The 19,728-nt window shown below is 38.1% G+C and overlaps 3 protein-coding genes across 3 annotated transcripts in view; 1 reads left to right on the plus strand and 2 right to left on the minus strand.

Moving 5' to 3' along the window:
• The window catches only part of LOC121639258, a 27,454-nt gene extending 21,937 nt beyond the window's left edge, over nt 1-5,517 (minus strand). Inside the window, exon 1 of the mRNA XM_041984418.1 lies at nt 5,366-5,517. The gene's annotated coding sequence lies outside the window, so the exon portion shown is untranslated. The remainder of the gene's footprint in view (nt 1-5,365) is intronic.
• Nucleotides 5,518-12,866, minus strand: LOC121639259 (ladderlectin-like). The gene is made up of 8 exons (XM_041984419.1): nt 12,860-12,866; nt 12,680-12,722; nt 7,688-7,858; nt 7,290-7,508; nt 7,022-7,124; nt 6,184-6,422; nt 5,576-5,611; nt 5,518-5,522 (listed from the first exon to the last, which is right to left on the minus strand). Exons 2-8 carry the CDS (start codon nt 12,711-12,713, stop codon nt 5,518-5,520), a joined length of 807 nt encoding a protein of 268 aa, XP_041840353.1. The 5' UTR covers nt 12,714-12,722; nt 12,860-12,866.
• Nucleotides 8,178-10,857, plus strand: LOC121639649. Its single transcript, XM_041985032.1, has 3 exons — nt 8,178-8,617; nt 9,315-9,525; nt 9,632-10,857. The coding sequence occupies exon 3, from the start codon at nt 9,670-9,672 to the stop codon at nt 10,720-10,722; it is 1,053 nt and encodes a 350-aa protein (XP_041840966.1). The 5' UTR covers nt 8,178-8,617; nt 9,315-9,525; nt 9,632-9,669; the 3' UTR covers nt 10,723-10,857.
• Nucleotides 12,867-19,728: the final 6,862 nt, after the last annotated feature.

Below are 19,728 nucleotides of genomic sequence, written 5' to 3' on the forward strand. Positions count from 1 at the left end.
TAAAAAGCCAAAATGAACATATTCATGACAGAAGCCCTGAGTGGAAAAAGACAAAATATGTTAACATAAAAACAAAAACTGATGAAGCATCAAAAAATTTTTTGCCCTTTTTAATAAACATATAAGAATGTCCTCCACACAATTTAACACTGCTGAGATCTTCACTCAATGAACTAGATACCTCCATGTAACAAGAATAATATAAACTGACTACAAAAAATCACACTGATGTGTGCAAAAAATATTTTACTATTGGTGTCATACAGTTACTGAGTTAATAGTAGGGGAGACTGTGTTTGTTTAACTGTGTTTCAAGCACGTTATTTGTGGTAATGTTTTAGTTGTTAGTTGTATGACAAGCTAGGTCATGGATAATGCGCTTAGTGAGTGTTGTAACACGCTTCACACTGCTTTCTACTCACGTGGACCAAACTGATGTTAGTGGTTAAGATTTTAGTGTAGTTTAGATACTTTAAAGACAGAACTTTTGCAATGTTCCTAGTAAAGCGCCTCCCCATTAACGGCTAATCCAGCATCCATCTTATATCCTATCTGTACTGTGAGCTCTCTTCAGCAACAAAAGCCTGTTGCATATTGTATTCTATGTTTGTTTTTACTGTATTAAGACATGGAATCAGAAAACACCCTATTTTGTGCCTGTTTTGTCCCTTTCTCTCTTTCTCTTCCTCTCTTCCTCCAATAATGTATTCTTGTGTTTCTTTGCTGAATCATCCCCGGCACACATTCAAAAACGTCCGGTGTGTTTATATCAGTTTGCTAGCGTGTGATGCGAAACATTTGATGTCCCGGATGGAAAAATTTGCATAGTGTTATTTCTCAGCTTTGGGACGTCTTCTGGGCAACGACAGCTCCAGAAACTGGTTGAAAATTTACGTAGTGGGTCTTTAACTTCTATGCTGTGGGACCACAACATTTTTGTTTAAAAGTTTTGAATAAAAAGCTTTCAGTATCTTAAGTCATTACCATGCTCCTTATTTCATAATGTTACATTTCAGCCCAAGGCATGACCCTGACTATGGGGTCAGTTGTAACATGTCATTCCTTATGTTTGAGATCAAGCTGTCCATTTTCTGTACTGCACAGGCAATTTCAAAGCGATTTATTAGCAGTCACTTAAAGCTAGTTTGCATAGCTGTTTGAACACACTGGGTTAAAAGATTTTGAAATTAAAGACAGAAATGTGTAAATTGTTACAACTGTCCCCGGTCTCCCCTACTTATGTTTTTCTTTACAGTAATTAAAGACACAATCTGAAGGGAAAGTTACACTTAAAAACATCCAACACCTTTGTCTGCTGCTTGGAAATCACAGCTGATGTACATTTGGAATTAACAGTCTCCCTCATTTCAGTTTAATTAACACACAAACATTTAGAAAGTCACCAGGAATGTTACATGAACCAAGTGAGACATCTTACCAGTAACAGCTGTAAGTTGTACTCTACTGTATCTGACGTTGTCAGACACATAGAAGAGAGTGAATGTGTATTTAGTCCCAGCAGTGAGAGATGAGACTGTGTAAGTTACTGGTCCATCTCCATCTGGTGCAGTGATGTTTGTCTCTGTACCATTAAACTGGAGAACAAAGCTAACGTTGTTGTTGACTTTATGCCACTGCAGAGTGATACTGGTCTCATTTTGTCCAGAAACACTGAACATTTGCTCTAAAAACAGTACAAAGAAAGTAAAAGGTATTTTAATGCTAAATAAAATGTATTTTTCTTTTTCTATTTACAAAAAGAAAATTCAATTATTTAAAAACTATTCAAGCTATAGAAAATTAAACAATACCTGCACAATATGCCGTGAAGTAGTAGGATGGTCTCTGAAGTTTGTAGACATAGTATCCATAGCAGAGTTTGACCTGGATGGTATGTGGGCTAAAATAACAGCAGGTACCATACCAGCTATTACACACAGTCCGATTTACTATACCATCTGACTGTATGGGATGAGGTTCTGTTATCCACATCGGAAAATAAGTTCCACATCTGATTGGTTCTATGCATCTCTCTGGAATTTGAGCACTGCTTTGATTGAGAAACAGCCGATACCAGCCTTGCCAGTTAATATAATAATAGTCCAATTGCCAATGTGAAGGGTCTGTGTTATTGACTGAGCGCCAGTCATCATTCAGTGAGGTGTAGTGCTGACAGGGGTCGACACATTGGTCTATTCCATTCAAAGTGATGCAATCCAGGCCAGAAGAACAACCTATCTGTGCGCAGGTGGGGGGTATTTCCTCTTCATTTCATTCAACATGTGGAATTAGAAAAGATATTGTTAGCAAGTCTTAAAATGTTAAGAACAATATCTAAAGCTGAATGCTCAGGTGTGATCACCTAGCATTGGCCTTTGAGGTTCAGCTCAGTCCTAAAGACAAGAGAGGAGGCCAGAGGACTCACTTATCTCCCTCTACTAACCACCACACAGTTTATAACATATACAGTGTTTACTGTAACTTGATTAACTGGTAACTAGTAGTTTCTAAGGGTAAGCTACTGTTTGTTTCTGTGATGGGGCCAAAGAGGGTGTGTGACTTATTTTAATAGTACATTATTTATTTTTTAACTGCATGTTTTTTAAATTGGTATACTATTTATATTTATAACGGCATGTTTTACTTGTTTTATACCCTGGATTTTATGGAGTAGTTTGTATTTTCATTGACACCCTCTGGAAGCCAATCAACCCTTATAATTAGCTTAATGAGAGACAGGTGTGAGCGGTTCTGGGGGGGTTTAGGTGGAGCCCGCAGAGTGATGAGAGGACACGGCTGCGGTTGGCAGAAGATGACCGGGATTGGAGGCAGAGGTGCCAAGGAACGGGCAAATGAGATCGGAAGCGGCTAGAACCAGATGCAGCCGGGATCAGAAGAAGGCGGCTGAGAGCTGGAGGAGGCGGCATGCCGCTAGACTTCGGAGGAGTGGCGGGCGGATTGTGTCGGGAGCGCAACAGCCGACCTGGGATCCATGGTGCAGCTACTCAGTAAATCTTCCTGTCAGTAATCTGTACTTGAAGCAAGGCGCAGGCTGCTGGGTAGGCAAAAAGGGGTAGGGGCATTTCCCAGTGAAAAAGGACTGCCGCGTTTACCTCTTCTCTACAGGTCATCGGTGGGCTCTACGACAGAGAAGAGCAGCAAGTGCCGGCAAGTGCCCACCCTGAACGCTGCCAGAGGCTGGTGCCTGGACATCCTATGGAGCATTTTAATAGCCAAGACTGGAAGATGGCTTACACTTGTATAGGAATAAACTGTTTTAAAACCTTGACCTTTTTTAGTGTGTGGCTGTTTAAATCTGCTTCCCTGAACTGAAAAGAACCTCCAGTGGCAGTGCCCTTATCGGGGCCACACGCCACCCGTGATATTTCCATTCTCTTTTTCTTATGTTTTCATTTGTCCATGATGGTCAGTTACTGTATTAAACATTATTTTCAATGGGTTATCTCTGTCAATAGTTTGATTTAGTCTGTTATTGTTGCTTTTGTCCATCGTGAAATAAACCAAACTCCTTTTAGACCTTGTGATCATTTGTCTCTGGTAAAAACAATTTCTGTTGTTACACTTGAATAAGATTTGTGGCCTGGAGAAGATGGTCTATGTTCATGTTGTGTCCACTCCTAGGGGGATAACACTAGCTAATTAATCAATGACCACCTCCCCCGCCCCTTTGTTAATAATACAAAAAAAAAAAAAAACAGTCAGAGCTTTTCTTTCATTCTTCCTACAAGAACAACTTGTTTTTAGTCCTCATCGTGACCAGGTCCTCTGCATCCTTGATGTTCAAGAATTCTTTTCTGTATTTTTAGCCATCTGCCACCTCTTCTCTATAATCTTTGGTATCTGGGCTCTAAGAGTCCCCTCCTACACTGTTGCCAACTCCTTAGTAAGAAACGTAGCCATTGGCTAAATGTCGCTAAATCACGTCATCACCTAATTTGCATAATAAATCTGGTACATTTAGGCTGTGTCCAAATGTCCACCCTACTCCCTAACCCCTCGTTCACTACATTGGGCTGCACTACATAGCACACTACATAGTGCACTCATTCTCTTGGCGATTCGGACATGAAGCTGCTTATTTTTTCCTCGCCGCAAACCGTGTGACTACCGCCGTCACCACGGCAACCACAACCCGCGTCAAGATGTCATTCCAAATCCAATCCAAAGTTGTGTGTAAATATTTTTTTATTCCTTATGTTGTATTTTATTCTTTGTTTGCTTATAGGTAATTTCGCGCAGCTCAATTTTTTTCTCCTCCTTGCGCCATGTTGAGCTTCTGCCCGCAATGCATTGTGGTCTATATTGACCCGTCTAGTGACCATCGATGCACACTACTTTTCAAGATGCATTGTGGGTAATTTTGAGTGCCCTACTTATTTCTTTCTGGACATTTGGACACTCCGACAAAATGGGATGACCCCTATATAGGGCACTATGTAGGGAGTAGGGTACACATTCGGACACAGCCTTAGTTGGGATAGAAGCTGCTATGGAGAGGAATGTCGGAGAGGAAAGTAAAGGTGAAAATTGAAAACACAACCTATAAATGTTTTGATCTCTCTCTCACACACACACACACACACACAACATTATTAATAATAAAATAAAAATAAATTATTTGGTTAATATGTTTTGTAATTCAGTTTTATTAGGCTTAGTAGGGTTTTTTTTTTTTTTTAATTAAAAATTTTTTTTAAATTGAAATTTTGAATGTTTTTCTCCACACTCCTCATTAATAGACATTACTATCTGACTATAAGGAGCTTTGCGCGTTTCATTTTCAGCCTGGTTATGAAACAGGTGATCCTGTCCTGCTCTGACTGCTCTGGCTTAGAGCTGTGTGCTGCTGAGAACCAAGCCTCTTCTGAGTGCTTTTGGAAGGGGGAGGGGCCTGCACAGCACCAACTCCACATTGAAAAGAGTAAACTACATTCATTCACGTCAGTCTCCAAAAGTCTCCAATACTACCAGAAAAAGTTGCTAGATTTCACTTTTGTGAAAAAAAAAGGCGCTAGAGGGTCTGAAAACTCGTTAAATGTAGCGACAAAGTCGCTAAGTTGGCAACACTGCTCTCTTATAATTTCTAAAATCCTAAAATTAGATTTTGTGATCCTGAAAAATGGGATTTTGGATCAGGGTGATCCAATCCCACTTTGCTTTGAACAACCGGGGTAAAAGTAAGCCGGACTACGTGATCCGCCGTCAAGAAAAAATGGATTACGAAATCCGGACAGCTTTTATATTAAATTTTTTCAACAACCAGCCTCTTGATGTAATTTCATAACCTATTTTTCTTCACCCTGAGATGTTTTACTTAAATTTTTAGTCAAGAAAATCATCTTACCAGTAGATGCAGTGATGCTGACTCCACTGCTTCTGATGTTCTCAAACACAGAGAAGAGAGTGAATGTGTATGTAGCTCCAGCAGTGAGAGATGAGACTGTGTAAGTTACTGGTCCATCTCCATCTGGTGCAGAGATGTTTGTCTCTATACCATTAAACTGGAGAACAAAGCTAACGTTGTTGTTGACTTTATTCCACTGCAGAGTGATACTGGTCTCATCTTTTCCTGATAATCTGAAGTTTGCAGCTGAGACAGAAGAAAGCAGGTTTAAATAACTTTAGTATCCAGTAACAGCTGCATGCCTCATTGCTAACTGGCTAAATAAAGAACTTGCTTGGAAATGGAAACAAGACATCGTCAACTTTCAAATATGAAATGTGTCCTCGTTCCTTTAATGAGGCCAGAGAGATTTTTTTTCAATAAAATCACAATTTTACTTTTAGTTAAAAGTTTAAGATTAAAAGTAAACAATATTCCTTAAACAATAAGCTGGTTTACAGTGATGTTACTGATCCTTAACATTATTCAAACATCTTCTCTTTGCTGCTTTTTACTGTAATCATGACAGCACAAGGAAGCTTCTGAGTACTGTTTGACAGTCTTAAAAAATGACAGTAGATGGCGCAATAGAGCCTTTTTAGAAAAAAATCTAAGTAGCACATGTAAAAAGTAAATAAAATTTAAGACAGCTGCTTTATCTAAATCAGTTATAAACAAAAATATTTAAAATGTAAAATTCCACCAAGAAGTAATGAAGTTCTTTTTAAACAACTTTAATGTAATAAATAACAGGTGATATGTGAGAGCGGATACATTACTTGGTGTGTAACAGATGAACGGTAAACTCTGGCTACAGTCCTCATCTGACCATTTTCCTGAGTCACCGAATTCTGCTGCCACACACTGCTGTGAGCCACTGTCTGGCTGACCGTTAGCCCAGTATTGAAACAGAGAGTTGCTGCCATCAGACCACTCTTTATACCGGTACAGACCGATCCACACAGTAGATCCACCTGCTATGTCTTTGATGATGTTATTTTCAGTTTGATTTCGTATGCTGTGAAGGAAAGAGCCGCATAACATCACAGTTAACTGAAGATTATCAAAGATCCACTGCACTCATTCATTTCAGATTAAACTGAGATTGTTTGGAAATAAAATCACAAATTAATCAATTTTAATATTTTAGGAATCTCCACAAAACTGCCACTAGTACTTTAGAAAGCTAAAAAATATCTTGGTAGTGTTGTAGTATTTATTTTCCATATTAGTTTAGTAAGCCCTGGATAATGCAAATTAGTAATAGGAGGTAAGATTTCATTTAAAAAAAAGAGGAGCAATAATATGACTCCAGAAAAAAAAGCTTTGAAAGTAAAACAAAGAAATCAACAGTCTTTGCTAGGAAACAGGCAAAAACATCCACTGGAACATAAACAACTGCCTTCTATTCCTCATAACTCTCTTATTAATCTAATCAATCTTTGTACTGCTAAATTCTGAAAAAAAAAGTGAAAATACCCAAATAATTATTTTCATGATGAATGTTCTGCATCAAAGAAAACTTTAGACAGAGCACAAATTATGTGGAATTAATAAAAGAAGAAGACATAATTCAGGCCAGTAATGCATCTGAGTATTCATTAATGTAAACTGTACCTGACCAGATCAACATAATTCTGCTTGCAGAATTGCTGAGCTTCAGTCCAATTTAAGAGCAAAGTTTGATCGAAAACGAGAGATGGTGTGCCGTTCACTGTGCCTGTAAAAATATGGATGGAAAGAGAAATAAACTGTCAAATAGACTAAACGATAAATCATGGTTAATTATTATATCTGCATAAACAACATGTAATATATATAAAAGAGAAATATTAAAAATAATGTCAGCATTTACTAATGTACTTCATATGCTGTAGAAACTCACCATTGTAGCACACAAAATTATGCTGCTCACTGCAGTTCATGTCATCCCATTTGCCATTAGCTCCAAGACTCACACAGTACTGTGTTCCACCAAAATTGTCCGGCTGGCCAGAATCCCAGTTTCTGAATGTCGTCTCTCCTTCACCGTAGAAGCTGCTGTCATTTAGGGACCATCTCCAGCTGTTTACCAGGTCATCTTGGAGACCTATCCAAGCCTTGCCTGTTTGGAAATGTTCATTTAATAAAAGAGTTGCAACATAAGATTTTTTTCTGTCTTTGTTTTTCTTTAACAATTAACATGATATTTCTTGGTTTTCTGTGTTTGTGTTGAGTTTATTAAAGACGTGGATTTCCCCTGGAGGAAGTATACAAACTGTGTGTCCTCTACTCAGAACTCACCTGTAAAGGTTGATGTGGTGCTAACAACAGCATTGACGTCATCTGTGTTTTCTATGGTTGCCAGATCAGTGAAGTCATGTCTGCAGACACTCTGAGCACTAGTCCAGTTCAGCTGCGTGTTCACAAAGTAGTACTGACGAGTCTGTGCGAAGGCAACACTGAGCAGTGCTCCTGAAGCAAAACATATTCAGACAGAAGGCAAGGTAACATGTAATTCAAAGAATGAGACATCTTTGCTTTATTATTTTAAATAAAGTTAAATTCAATTAAATACATGTATCATAGCTGCATGATCAGTCTTCTTAACTTTATTTAGTCCTGTGAGATGAGCATTTATCAACATGGATTTACTTTTAACTAGACACATACTATTTGTCAAATATGCCTGAAAGATTTCAGCGAAACATAAAAGTGTTATTGTTCCTTTAGAAACCCTCATCTCTCCTCTCCAGGTATCTTTTACTAATTGAAACATGTTTAGCTTAAATAGGACTGATCACGAATGACGTCAAAATGCTATTTTTAGAACAGCGTACTGCGCAGGCGCCGCCGCCATATTGGATTCGGACAAACAACCTGTAGAGCGTGTATACTGTGTTTGTACGAGCAAAGTTGCATTCCGAATATCCGAATATTTCTTTAACAAAACCATTATGGTAACAACTAAACACTGCTGCTTCGGTGTCTGCCGAAGTGACTCGCGATATAGTGACCGTGAACATATGAAGGGAGTTTTTTTTCATTCCATTTCCAAAGCCCGGAAGAGAACCAGAGAAATGCCAACGTTGGGTACGAGCTTGTAAACGGGAGAGATTCACTGAGAAAAATGTGACAAAGGATACATACATTTGCTCTCTGCATTTCCTCGGTGGAAAAGGGCCAACAATTGATGATCCAGACCCAATACCAGCAACAACAACATCTGGACAGGTAGGTTCTTTGCCTTTTCCGCGGCAGAATGGTCATTCATACAGTTCATGATATCCTTTTTCCGTAGCTGGTTGTCCAGACAATTGCCTCTACGTACAGCTCCACTCTTTACTGAACTTAAGGCAACTTCTTGTCTTTCATTACTGGACGAACTATTATAACTATTATTAATTATAATGTCTCGGATTCAGATGGATTTAAGACATTAGTGAGATCCCACCTGTTAATCCCACTTCTCAAGTATTGCTCAAGTAGTTATCTCAACTCAACCTCCTTTGTCTCAATGTCTTTTCCCCTTTTTTGCTTACCTCTTGCTCCTATGGTAACCTTAGGAGAAGTAATTCAGCAACAAATGATCACAGAATGATACGAGTATGAGAAGCTCAAACTAGTCTCATGAGACAAGAATGAACAACAGATGATAAACTTTGCTTTACTGTGGGCAGTTGTCATGGAATCCAGTAGCTGAACACTCCACATTTTGTAACACAGGCTTTTTAGACCTTACCTCTCAAAGCCACCAAAGTATTAAGACTAATGGGCCACTATTTATTTTTCTTTGACCTGCCTGTCAGCTGGGTGTCAATAAAACAGGCCAAGCTTGCTCAGCCAATGTTCTATTGTCATGTTTTATTTTGTGATTGTGTTTTTAAACCAAATGAGGTATTATCTTATAAAACTCATTTTCTGTTTCTAGGTGGAGAAAATAGCCCGCAAAAGGAAAGCTCCTACCCAAAGAAATGAGGCTGTTTCTGAAGCAAAGAGAAAGAGGAAAAGATTGACCCACAACAACACTCCATCGTCAAGCACACCGAGTAGCCACGAGACAGAACATGAATCGACTGATCTTCACATAAATGATGATACCACAGCTGCAACAGCCCTTCTGGACCTTTCTTCAGTTTCAGGTTGTGTGATATATTTTTTCAAAATTAAGAATAAAAATATATTTTTAATCTGTGTCTTTTCACACTATCAGGATGGAAATTTATTGTTTCAATTTATATTTTTCAGATCTTTCAGCTCAAATCATCACGGATAGCTTTGATAAGATGGACCAATCCTGTCAGACCGATGCTACATGTGATGAACTGATTAAGTTAAAACTGGAAAACAAGATTCAAAAAGATGAACTCTCAAAGTGCAGAGAGCAAGATGTAAATGCACAGCAGAAAAGCACTTTTTCTGTTGATGATGTCAGAAATGATGACAAGCAGGCAAAATTCTACACTGGTCTGACATGGCTTCAGTTCATGGCTCTCTGGAATTTCCTTGGACCCTCTACAGATAAGTTAACATATCACAAAAGCACATTAAGGTCAGAAATATCTCCAAGTAAAAGGCCAGGTGTCAAAAGAAAACTGGATACCATTAATGAACTATTTCTTACCCTAATAAGACTGAGAACTGGCTTACTTCATCAGGATTTGGCATTTAGATTTGGAGTTTCTGTTAGTTTAGTCTCAAAAATAGTCACCACTTGGATTCAGTTTATGTATCTTGAGTTTTCCACATTGAGAAAACAAATGTTTGCATCTCGAGAAATTGTTGCCAGAAATCTCCCTTCGTGTTTTAAGAGATTCAAAGGGATTAGAACCATTATTGATTGTACTGAATTTTTTGTTGAACAAGCCTCTAATTTTGAGCAACAGGGTAATCTGTACTCATCGTACAAAAGTCATGGGACATATAAAGTTTTAGTAGGTGTGTCCCCCACTGGCGCTGTTATGTTTGTATCTGATGCATACGAAGGGTCGATCTCTGATGTTGAAATTGTAAAGCAAAGTGGATTTCTTGATAATCTTGAAGCTGGGGATCTTGTTCTAGCTGATCGGGGTTTCACAATAAGGGAAATTTTAGCAGAAAGGGGGGTTCACCTTAACATCCCACCATTTTTGAGTGGGAGAAAACGGCTCACGCCAGAGGAAGAAATTTACACTAAAAAGATAGCAAGAGTAAGAATCCATGTTGAAAGATGCATCGAGAGAATAAAAAAATTTAGATTGCTCAGTAAAGTTGTACCCCTGTCACTGCAGCCTGTATTTTCACAAATGGTTTTTGTTGCTGCCTGCTTAGTCAACTTTCAAGAACCACTTGTAACATAACAGGAAAGATGTTGAACGTGAGGTAGCAGTGAAGTTCTTGAATTAATTCATACATGAGCTGTTGAATTAACTACTCTGTCATGAAGTAATTAATTGTAATAGAAATGAAGTTCAAATAAAAACATTTCAGATGCATTTGTTTTTTTTATTGTGACTGATAATGTTCACTGTGATGCAGCTTTGATGTTATACCATGCACCACCGTCTACAGCTGGATCAATTGGTAATTTTTGATCCACAGCATGCTGGCATCTGTACAAACACAATGCATGGAGTAATGTATTTATCTAATAATCAAACAGAACAATGTCTCTGAAAATAAATATATCTTGCCTTTGTATTTATAATTCATAAAGGAGCTATACCTGATATTATTTTAATATGTCTAAGAAGAATGGTTTTTACATAGTATATTATGTGGTATAAGGGGTAAGTCCATAAAACCGAATGACTCATTGATTGCTAGGGATGTAAGGAAACAATCGAAAATTGATTTAAAATCAATTCAAACTGGTTTAAATGAAAATCGATGTAGAAAAAAGGAAAATTGATTTGCATGTAATGCATCAATGAAGATGACGTTCAAAACAAATCATCTTTTGTTCACAAAAAGATTTGTTTTCCATTCCTATCCATTTCCATAATAATTATTTGTTCAGTGTTAAGTTTTGTTAGTACAACAAGCAATAGAAGGCCACAGTTTTAAACAAGGGAGAAAGGGGCAAATATAAGAAAAAGACTATTTGGCCATAAAATAACTCAAAACAATTTTATTGGTAGTGGCAGGCCACTTTTTTGGACAGTGGAGTTAACTTCTGTAACTGATTTAATATCACGTTTAGCTCCTTAACAAGTTAGGGTTGCACTGTCAGAGTTAATGATGGGTAATAGCCTAGATTTAAAATAAATTCCTACTATAACATTCTTACTACATTTTGGTGGCTAAAGTGTGTTTAGGTCTGCTGAAATGTGAAACACACTAGTTACACTGCATACAACACTAATAACTGAGCGAGAGCTAGCTTAAAAACAGCTTACCTTTCAACTAATAAAGCTTTCTTTCCGCTCACTTTGAGGCCTCTACATGTCAACCAACGTTTAAGTTCAACAACACTGTGTTTATTAATTGAACTGTACTGAAATGAAGCTCCCGGGACGTCTTTTTCTTCCAAAACTACACGTACACTAGGTGTCGCCATTGTAAGCTAACTCTTTGTTTGTCCGAACTCGCGCTGTTGCCGGAGCTCATGAATATTGATGAGTAAATGTGACGTCATTCGAGATCAGTGCTATTAGGATACAAAATAGTTTGGATGGAGAGAGGAGATGAAGGACAATGAGAGTCTAAGTGAGAACTTCTAGTTCCTGTAATCTCATGTACAACCAGGCAGCCTGTAATATATTATGTTTTGCTTTCATCAATGATATTCATAAATACTTTTGAGAATATTTTTAGATTTTTATGATGTTGCAATAAGTAAATAAGTAAATAAATAAAATAAAAAGGTAATTTTGCCAAATCCAGATCTCAGATAATATTCAAATGAATATAATAACTACCAAATAACAACATGGTGGTTTTTGGTTTGAGTTTGAATTGTTAACTTAATTATGAATTTGAATTTCTTATTAAAAATGTATAATATTCCATTTAACAGATTTAACTATGAATAAGAAATTCAGTTAAATTGTAATTAAGTAAATAACACTTAAAATGATCACTTCAAGAATTTTAATATTGCAAGTTTGGTAGAATATCCTAATAACTCTGTTATGACTATGATATAAAATAATTTTATAGAAAACATTTAGAACTTAAAAACATTTTTTTCCTTTTCAGTTGAACTTCTGCCTCATGCCTCTATTTTTATGTTTACAGGACTAGTCTGCTTAAGCTGTCGCAGAAAAGAAAAGATAAACATAAAGAAGTTATAATAATAAAATAAAAGGCACCCACCTGTGAGCACAAAGACGATCAGCTTCCAATCCATAAGTTGAACCTTGGAAAAAAGAAAATTATACAGTTAACTAATCTCCTATTAAATTTATAAACATTGTTTTAACTGAACTTACAGGATTAAACAAAATCTGCAAATGCTCAACACAAATTCCTGTCAAATGCATTAAAAGTGCATACCTTTGGATTTTAAAGTTCTGCCTCACTGAAAACACAACACTTCCCTCCAGTATCAGTAACATCTGCTGGAGAGAACGTGAACATCAGCTTATAAACATAAACCTGTTTGATGTTGCAGTGGGCGTTGCTGAAAATATGTTTTTCTGACAAAGGTAGTTAAGGAATGAGAAAAAACATGCAAAACCTGTTATCTTTTTGTAATAGCCTCTTCACTTTCTGTTCTCATGTATGTGGTATAAGGATGTGGCATTTTAAAAACATTCACTGTCTCACGCAACTGTGTGATTTATCTCCTGCACCTTAAGTAACCAGTTCATTTGTTTAACAGTAATGTTATATATAAAGCATTGGTCAATATCTAAAAAGATCTTTATATGTGTTTTATCATCATTAAAACATAATTAAATAAAGGAAGACATTTTTTAATCAGTAATGGTAAAAACAAAAAGAAACAACAACAACAAAAAGTTGCAACATGACTTAAAAATTACTTTGATTACTTTGGAAAACAATGCAACATGTGCAGATATTGTTCACTCTTGTGGTCACCTTGGGCATTTTTGTATATTTTTCAAAACGTTTTTGTTTTGTTAAGTGATCATTATGGCTGTTTTACAGGTTGTAGTAAGAACTTTTTGTATATTTTTAATCCAGTGTCTTTAACTTCTACATGTGTTTCACACTCTGTTGATTTATTTGGCAACTTTTCAGCTTGTGGCATAAATACATGTCTTGGATATGTAAGATTAGCAACAAAATCGATGTGACTGCATTAGTATTTTTCATGCAATGTCAAACATACTGATCACCTTTGTAGCCAAAAATGCCCAATTGACTTTATTTAAACAATATTTTTTAATTTGACATTTTTACAGTTTAAAACCAAGAATTCTGTAATGTCAGCATTTTATTTAGAAGAAAAAATTGTGATAATTGATATTTTTACTGCTTTTAATACAGTATAACACAAGACGTGCAGATCCTCAGTCCTTTAATTTAGGCATTGATTGGCTGGAGGAGACCATCACTTAACAGGAGGAGTAGTACCTGAAGAGTCAGCTCAAAGTTTGTGACAGGAATCAATCACATTCCTGTGACAGTGCTGCTTCTGGGAACTAACCAGGCAAACCACATTCCTGCTAGTGGGCTGTGTACTGTGGCAATGTCATTATTTTTGTTTGAACTTGTGATGCTCACGTAGGCTCTGCTTGTGTGTAGGCTCTGTGTATGCAAATTTTCATAGAAATTCATCCATTCTTTTAAAGATAAACTTGCTAGCATTTACAATAAATAAATAAATAAATAACACGTCTATACTGGAATTAAAAAAGAGGATTATGACAATGTTAACACATCATGCACCAATGAAATTTTTGAGGTTACTAATGATAATATTTGACAAGTATTGGCATATTTTGATATCTGTTGGTAAATTCCTGACCTACACAAGCCAAAATGGATCCTTTGTGTAGAAAACTGTCTCCATGTGACTCATTTTGTTCTGCAAGTCCTGAATGTGTGAATACCGTACAAAAATCTATTCAGTAATAGTACAGTGGCTCCTTAACATACCCAGAATGTTATAAGGCAAAATGTTCTCCCTTTAACACATCACATTTACTGGATATTAAAGATTCTCTAACTTATTACAAAAACGTTGTATAAAAAGGTGACAGATTTTGGTGAAACACTGGGTCATATCTTTGTCATTGTGTTTCCAGAGCTTGTAAAAGTGTTTCATGTCAATGTAAAGCAGACTTGCTGCTTAGAAGGACTTTTAACAACTATAGTACTGCTATTCTTTGGACTATGCTGATTTTAATGTGATCTACTTCCAGAAGCAGCGATCTGGTGTTAACTGTGTACATCTCCTCCACATGAGTCAATTTAACATGTAAAAAAAACGTTATGTGAACTTAAAAAAGTAAGGCAACTTGTTGCAAAGCTTTCATTGAGTAAACTCAGCTGTGGGTTCTGGGGTGTGAACCTAAATCAAGAGATTTTTTAGTTTACTCAAAAATGCTTTATAGCTGGTTGCCTTAGTTTTGAAGTTTTCTCAGCTACTCATTCTTTAGTTGGGGCGTCTGTATTCCATCCATCCATTTTCTATACTTGCTTACTCCAATGTAAGGTCATAGGGTGCCGGAGCCTATCCCAGCAGCTAGACGAGAGGCAGCGTACCCCATGGACAAGTCACCAGTCCATCAAAAAACTGTTCATGCCTACATTCCCTTCTAAGCTGAATTTAGAGTGACCAAAAAATCTAACATGCATGTCTTTGGACTGTGGGAGACGCTGGAGTACCATGGCCATGGGTGTATAATTGGGTAGGTACAATAGGGACATGTCCCTACCAATATCCAGCAACTCCGTAATTGTCACTACCATTTTCTGTGGCTTAGGACTGCTGAGAGTTACTGTGCTATCTCTTATTAAAATTACCAATGACCTTCTCCTCGCAGCTGACTCTGGTTTTCTCTCCATTCTCATCCTCCTTGACTTAAGTGCTGCTTTTAACACCATATTCCATTCCATCCTCTGTAGACTCTCCTCACTCAGTGCCACTTCCACTCCCCTTCTCTGGTTCCAGTCTTATCTCAATGGCCGCACACAGTTCATCAAACTCAAATCTTTCACTTCCGACCCCTTCCCAGTCTCCACTGGTGTGCCCCAAGGTTCTCTCCTGGGGCCTCTTCTATTCATCACCTATCTCCTTCCCCTTGGTCTAATCTTCTGTAAATTCAATATCTGTTTCCACTGCTACGCGGATGACACCCAGCTCTACCTGTCCTGTAAACCAAATTCCACACTCCCACCCACCTCCCTCTCTGCCTGTCTCCTGGTTCACCACCAACTTCCTAAAACTGAACAGTAATAAAACTGAAATTCTCCTCATTGGCACCAAATCCACCTTTTTGAAAGTTAACAGTTTCTCACTCACCATCAACAGCACCTCAGTTTCCCCCTCCCCCCAGGTCAAGAGTCTGGGTGTCATCCTCGACAGCACTTTATAATTCACCTCACATATCAATAACATCACCCGCTCAGCTTATTTCCAGCTGCCCGCATACTCACCCAATTCCTTCCTTTCATCACATCACTCCCATCCCACAAGAACTCCACTGGCTTCCCATTAAGTACAGGATAGAATACAAGATCCTCCTCTATACACACAAATCCATACATAAACTCTCACCCCCTCACCTCTCAGATCTTCTCCACATAGTCACCCCTTCTTCACTCCTCCTCTTCTATCCATCTCTCTGTCCCTCCTGCTCTGGAACACACTTCCTCCTGACCTCCGCAAAACCGACTCTCTCCCCACCTTCATTTCCAAACTCAAAACCCATCTTTTCATAACAGCATACTGTCTGTAACCTTATTTTCAATCACTTCCTTGCCACTCTGCCTTTTATGTTTAGGTTTTTTAATTGTGTTGTTTATGTTTGACTTTTCTTTGTTTTGTACAGCGTCCTTGGGTGTCCTGAAAGGTGCTTTAGATAAAATGTATTATTAACAAAAAAAAACATTTACACGACTATATCAGAATAAAAAAAAGAGGATTATGACACTGTTAACACATCATCCACCCATGAAATTATTGTCATGTTTTTCAGGTTACTAATAATAATATTTGTCTAGTGTTGACAGATTTTGATACCCGTTGGTGGGAGACTCCATTTTCTGGCATGTCTGTGTGAACAGGTGCCTCACATCTTCCCATTCAGGTGCAGTTGTAACCAACATCACAAACTCCGTCCACCATTTATTCCATCAACACCCTTTATCTGCCGTTGTAATACATGCAGGTACAAATGTCAGAGTCAGAGACTCTAAAAATAGATTTATCAACCTCATCAGCAACATCAAATAGTTAAATAAACACTGCATCATCTCTGGTCTACTTATTTCACTCCGCTACAACGATATCAAGTTTAGCTGCATCCGACAACTTCATATCTGGTTAGAAGTTTGCTGTCACTCCATCAACATTCCATACATCGACAACTTCACCACATTCTACAATAGACCACACCTTTTCAAACCAGACGGCTTACACCCAGATCAAACAGGTTCTCATCTTCTCACCATGAACATTGATCTCACCCAGTCGTGAAAAGCTTTCTCAGTACAGTACAAACATGTCCATTCATATTCACATATCTCTACCGTCAGATGTCTCTGTCCCATACACACACAGTTAGTACTGAACCCGTATCACAACTAAACTTTCCTGCAACACTTAAAATGGCTCTTTTAAATGTTAGATCATTGTCAAACAAATCTTTTATTATTATTAAGATCTGATTTTAGATAATAACATTGACTGTTTCATTTAAACTAAAACCTGGCTTGGCACTGATGCATTAGTTATTCTCAGCGAGGCTTTACTCCACATTTAAATTTTTATTTTGCAGACTACTTCAGAACTAATATCAGTGTTATTAGATCTAGTCTTTTATCTAATCTAAAAAATGTATGGTTTCTTTGAGCCTGAGCTTTTAAACATAAATTACTCTGTTCAGACGGGTGTCTTCCCTGCCACCTTTAAAACAGCAGTGGTAAGGCCCCTTCTGAAGAAGAGTAATTTAGATCCAAGCATTCTTGATAACTACCGACCTGTATCCAAATTACTGTTTTTAAGTAAAATGACAGAAAAAGCTGTTTTTATTCAACTGCATGAGTTTTTGAATAAACACAAGAGTTTAGAAAAATATCAGTCTGGTTTTAGGGCATAGCACAGTACCAAGATGGCCTTTTAAAAGATTGTTAATGACCTTAGACTTTACTTAGACTTATAGAAAATTTTTGTCCTGGTTCTACAGGATCTTAGTGCCGCCTTTAATACAGTTGATCACCAGATTTTCTAGACAGAGTCAGAAGTCTGGTGGGCCTCTCAGGTACTGTTCTTTAATGATTTTAATCCTATCTCACAGATTGCCAATTTTTTGTAAGGATGGATACATGCTCCCCAGGAATCCATGAAGTCAAATGTGGGGTTCCACAAGGATTGATTTTAGGCCCAATACTTATGGCGACTGCCGATCTTGGCCCACTGGGGCCTGTGCCCCAAGACTGCGGGGGGCTCTGGCTGGACCTCTCCTCTGCCACCCTCAGGGTGGGTCTGGTCTGGCTCTAGCCTCCATAAGGCGTGGTCGCATTTGCACGATCTCACTCACCACTCTTCATCACTAATCACTCCTTATTCCTCGTCCTCGCATGCTACCACAGTTACTGAGTTGTGTACAGTGGATGTTATGGAATCCGCTCATTGCTGCCACCTGAGGCTCATCATACATGCAAATACCAGGCCCTGATGTCTGTTTGGAGTGGCTAGACCAGACATACCCTCATCTCCTCCCCTCTGGTTGGCTCACCACCTGCCCAATCGCTTCACAGCCTGCCCACAACCAGGAAATAAAGGACTGCTGCTATGTTCATTCTAAAGGGAGAAGCTGGTAAGCACAGACAGTTTCCCCCTCAGCTTGGCAGAATTGTGGTTGTGTATTAGACTGTGCGTTTTGCTGTGCTTAGTGGTGGCATTTTGGTACATAGACTACTTAGAGGTTTCAGGAGGGTTAAACCTGTTTGTGATTTCAGTTAATGGTAATTTGTAATCTCGTTTTGGTTTGGCTTTGTCTTGATGTAGCATACTGCTCTTTTGGCTGCTCTTTGAGTTTGTTTGTGTTCTGCCTTAGATTCAACATTTGTGTTTAAACTTTAGCTGTTAATGGTAGTTTGTGTTGGGCTAGTTTAGAGTGTTTGGTATTGCATATATGTTACTTAGATTATTGGAACTGCTGCACGTTTGTTATCTAGATAAGGTTAATGTTCACCTTTTGTTTGTGTAATCTTGGTTTTGTTAATCTGGCGGGTTTTGAGTTAGGCTTTAGTGATAACGTTTGTTTCTTTCAGCAGTTTTGCAAACCCCAACACTAGTTTGTGTTTGCCACCTGTTTAATTCATCTTCATTTTTGCTTATAACAATAAAAACTGGTTTATTTAACTTTAACATCTGTCCACCGCTTGCTTTTTTGTTACACCCTCCCATACCCCATAAAGTGGGATGTAACAAATTGGGGGCTCGTCCGGGAGCTTTTCCCATGATTTTTATGAGTTTTCGTGGGAATAGGTAAGTGTTTGTTGTTGTTGGAGTTTGAGTTAAGAAAGTTGGAGATCAAAGATGACAAAGCTGTTAGGCTGCATAGGCTTGAGCTGGAGGCTCAAGCTCAAGCACAGGCACCACCTCCTTTAGCTGTTAGCGCAGCAGCAGCTTCTTCTGTTTCCGCCACCTTTGATGTAAGCCAATACATTGCCATGGTGCCTGATTTTAGGGATACAGAGGTGGATTTGTATTTCACCACATTTGAGTGCATTGCTGGTATGCTGCAGTGGTCGTGGGATATCTGGCATTGCTGTTGCAGTGTAAACTGACTGGAAAAGTGCAGGAAGCAGTTTCAGCTCTTCCGTTAAAGGACAGTTTAAGTTATGAGACAGTCAAAGCCACAGTTCTGCAAGCATACTAATTAGTACCTGAAGCCTACCGGCAAAGGTTTCGCCAGCAGAGGCAGTCTTCTGGACAAACGTATGTTGAGTTTGCTAAAGAGAAAAGCATCCTCTTCGATAAGTGGTGTACTGCCCCCCAAGTTATTGATTTGGACTCTTTAAAGGAAAATTTTGTTATTGGAGGAATTCAAGAAGTCTCTGCCAGAGTGCATTGAGCTGTATTTAAATGAACGGAAAGTTAATTCGCTTTTGTCTGCCGCATGGTTAGCGGATAAATATGTGCTAAGGCACAATATATCACCGTCAGTCTGTGGGGATGAGTTCCTCTTTCATTCTTACTGTTCCGGCTTTCAGAAAAGTGC

Source organism: Melanotaenia boesemani, chromosome 5 (genome assembly GCF_017639745.1).
Source record: "Melanotaenia boesemani isolate fMelBoe1 chromosome 5, fMelBoe1.pri, whole genome shotgun sequence".
Taxonomy (NCBI): domain Eukaryota; kingdom Metazoa; phylum Chordata; class Actinopteri; order Atheriniformes; family Melanotaeniidae; genus Melanotaenia; species Melanotaenia boesemani.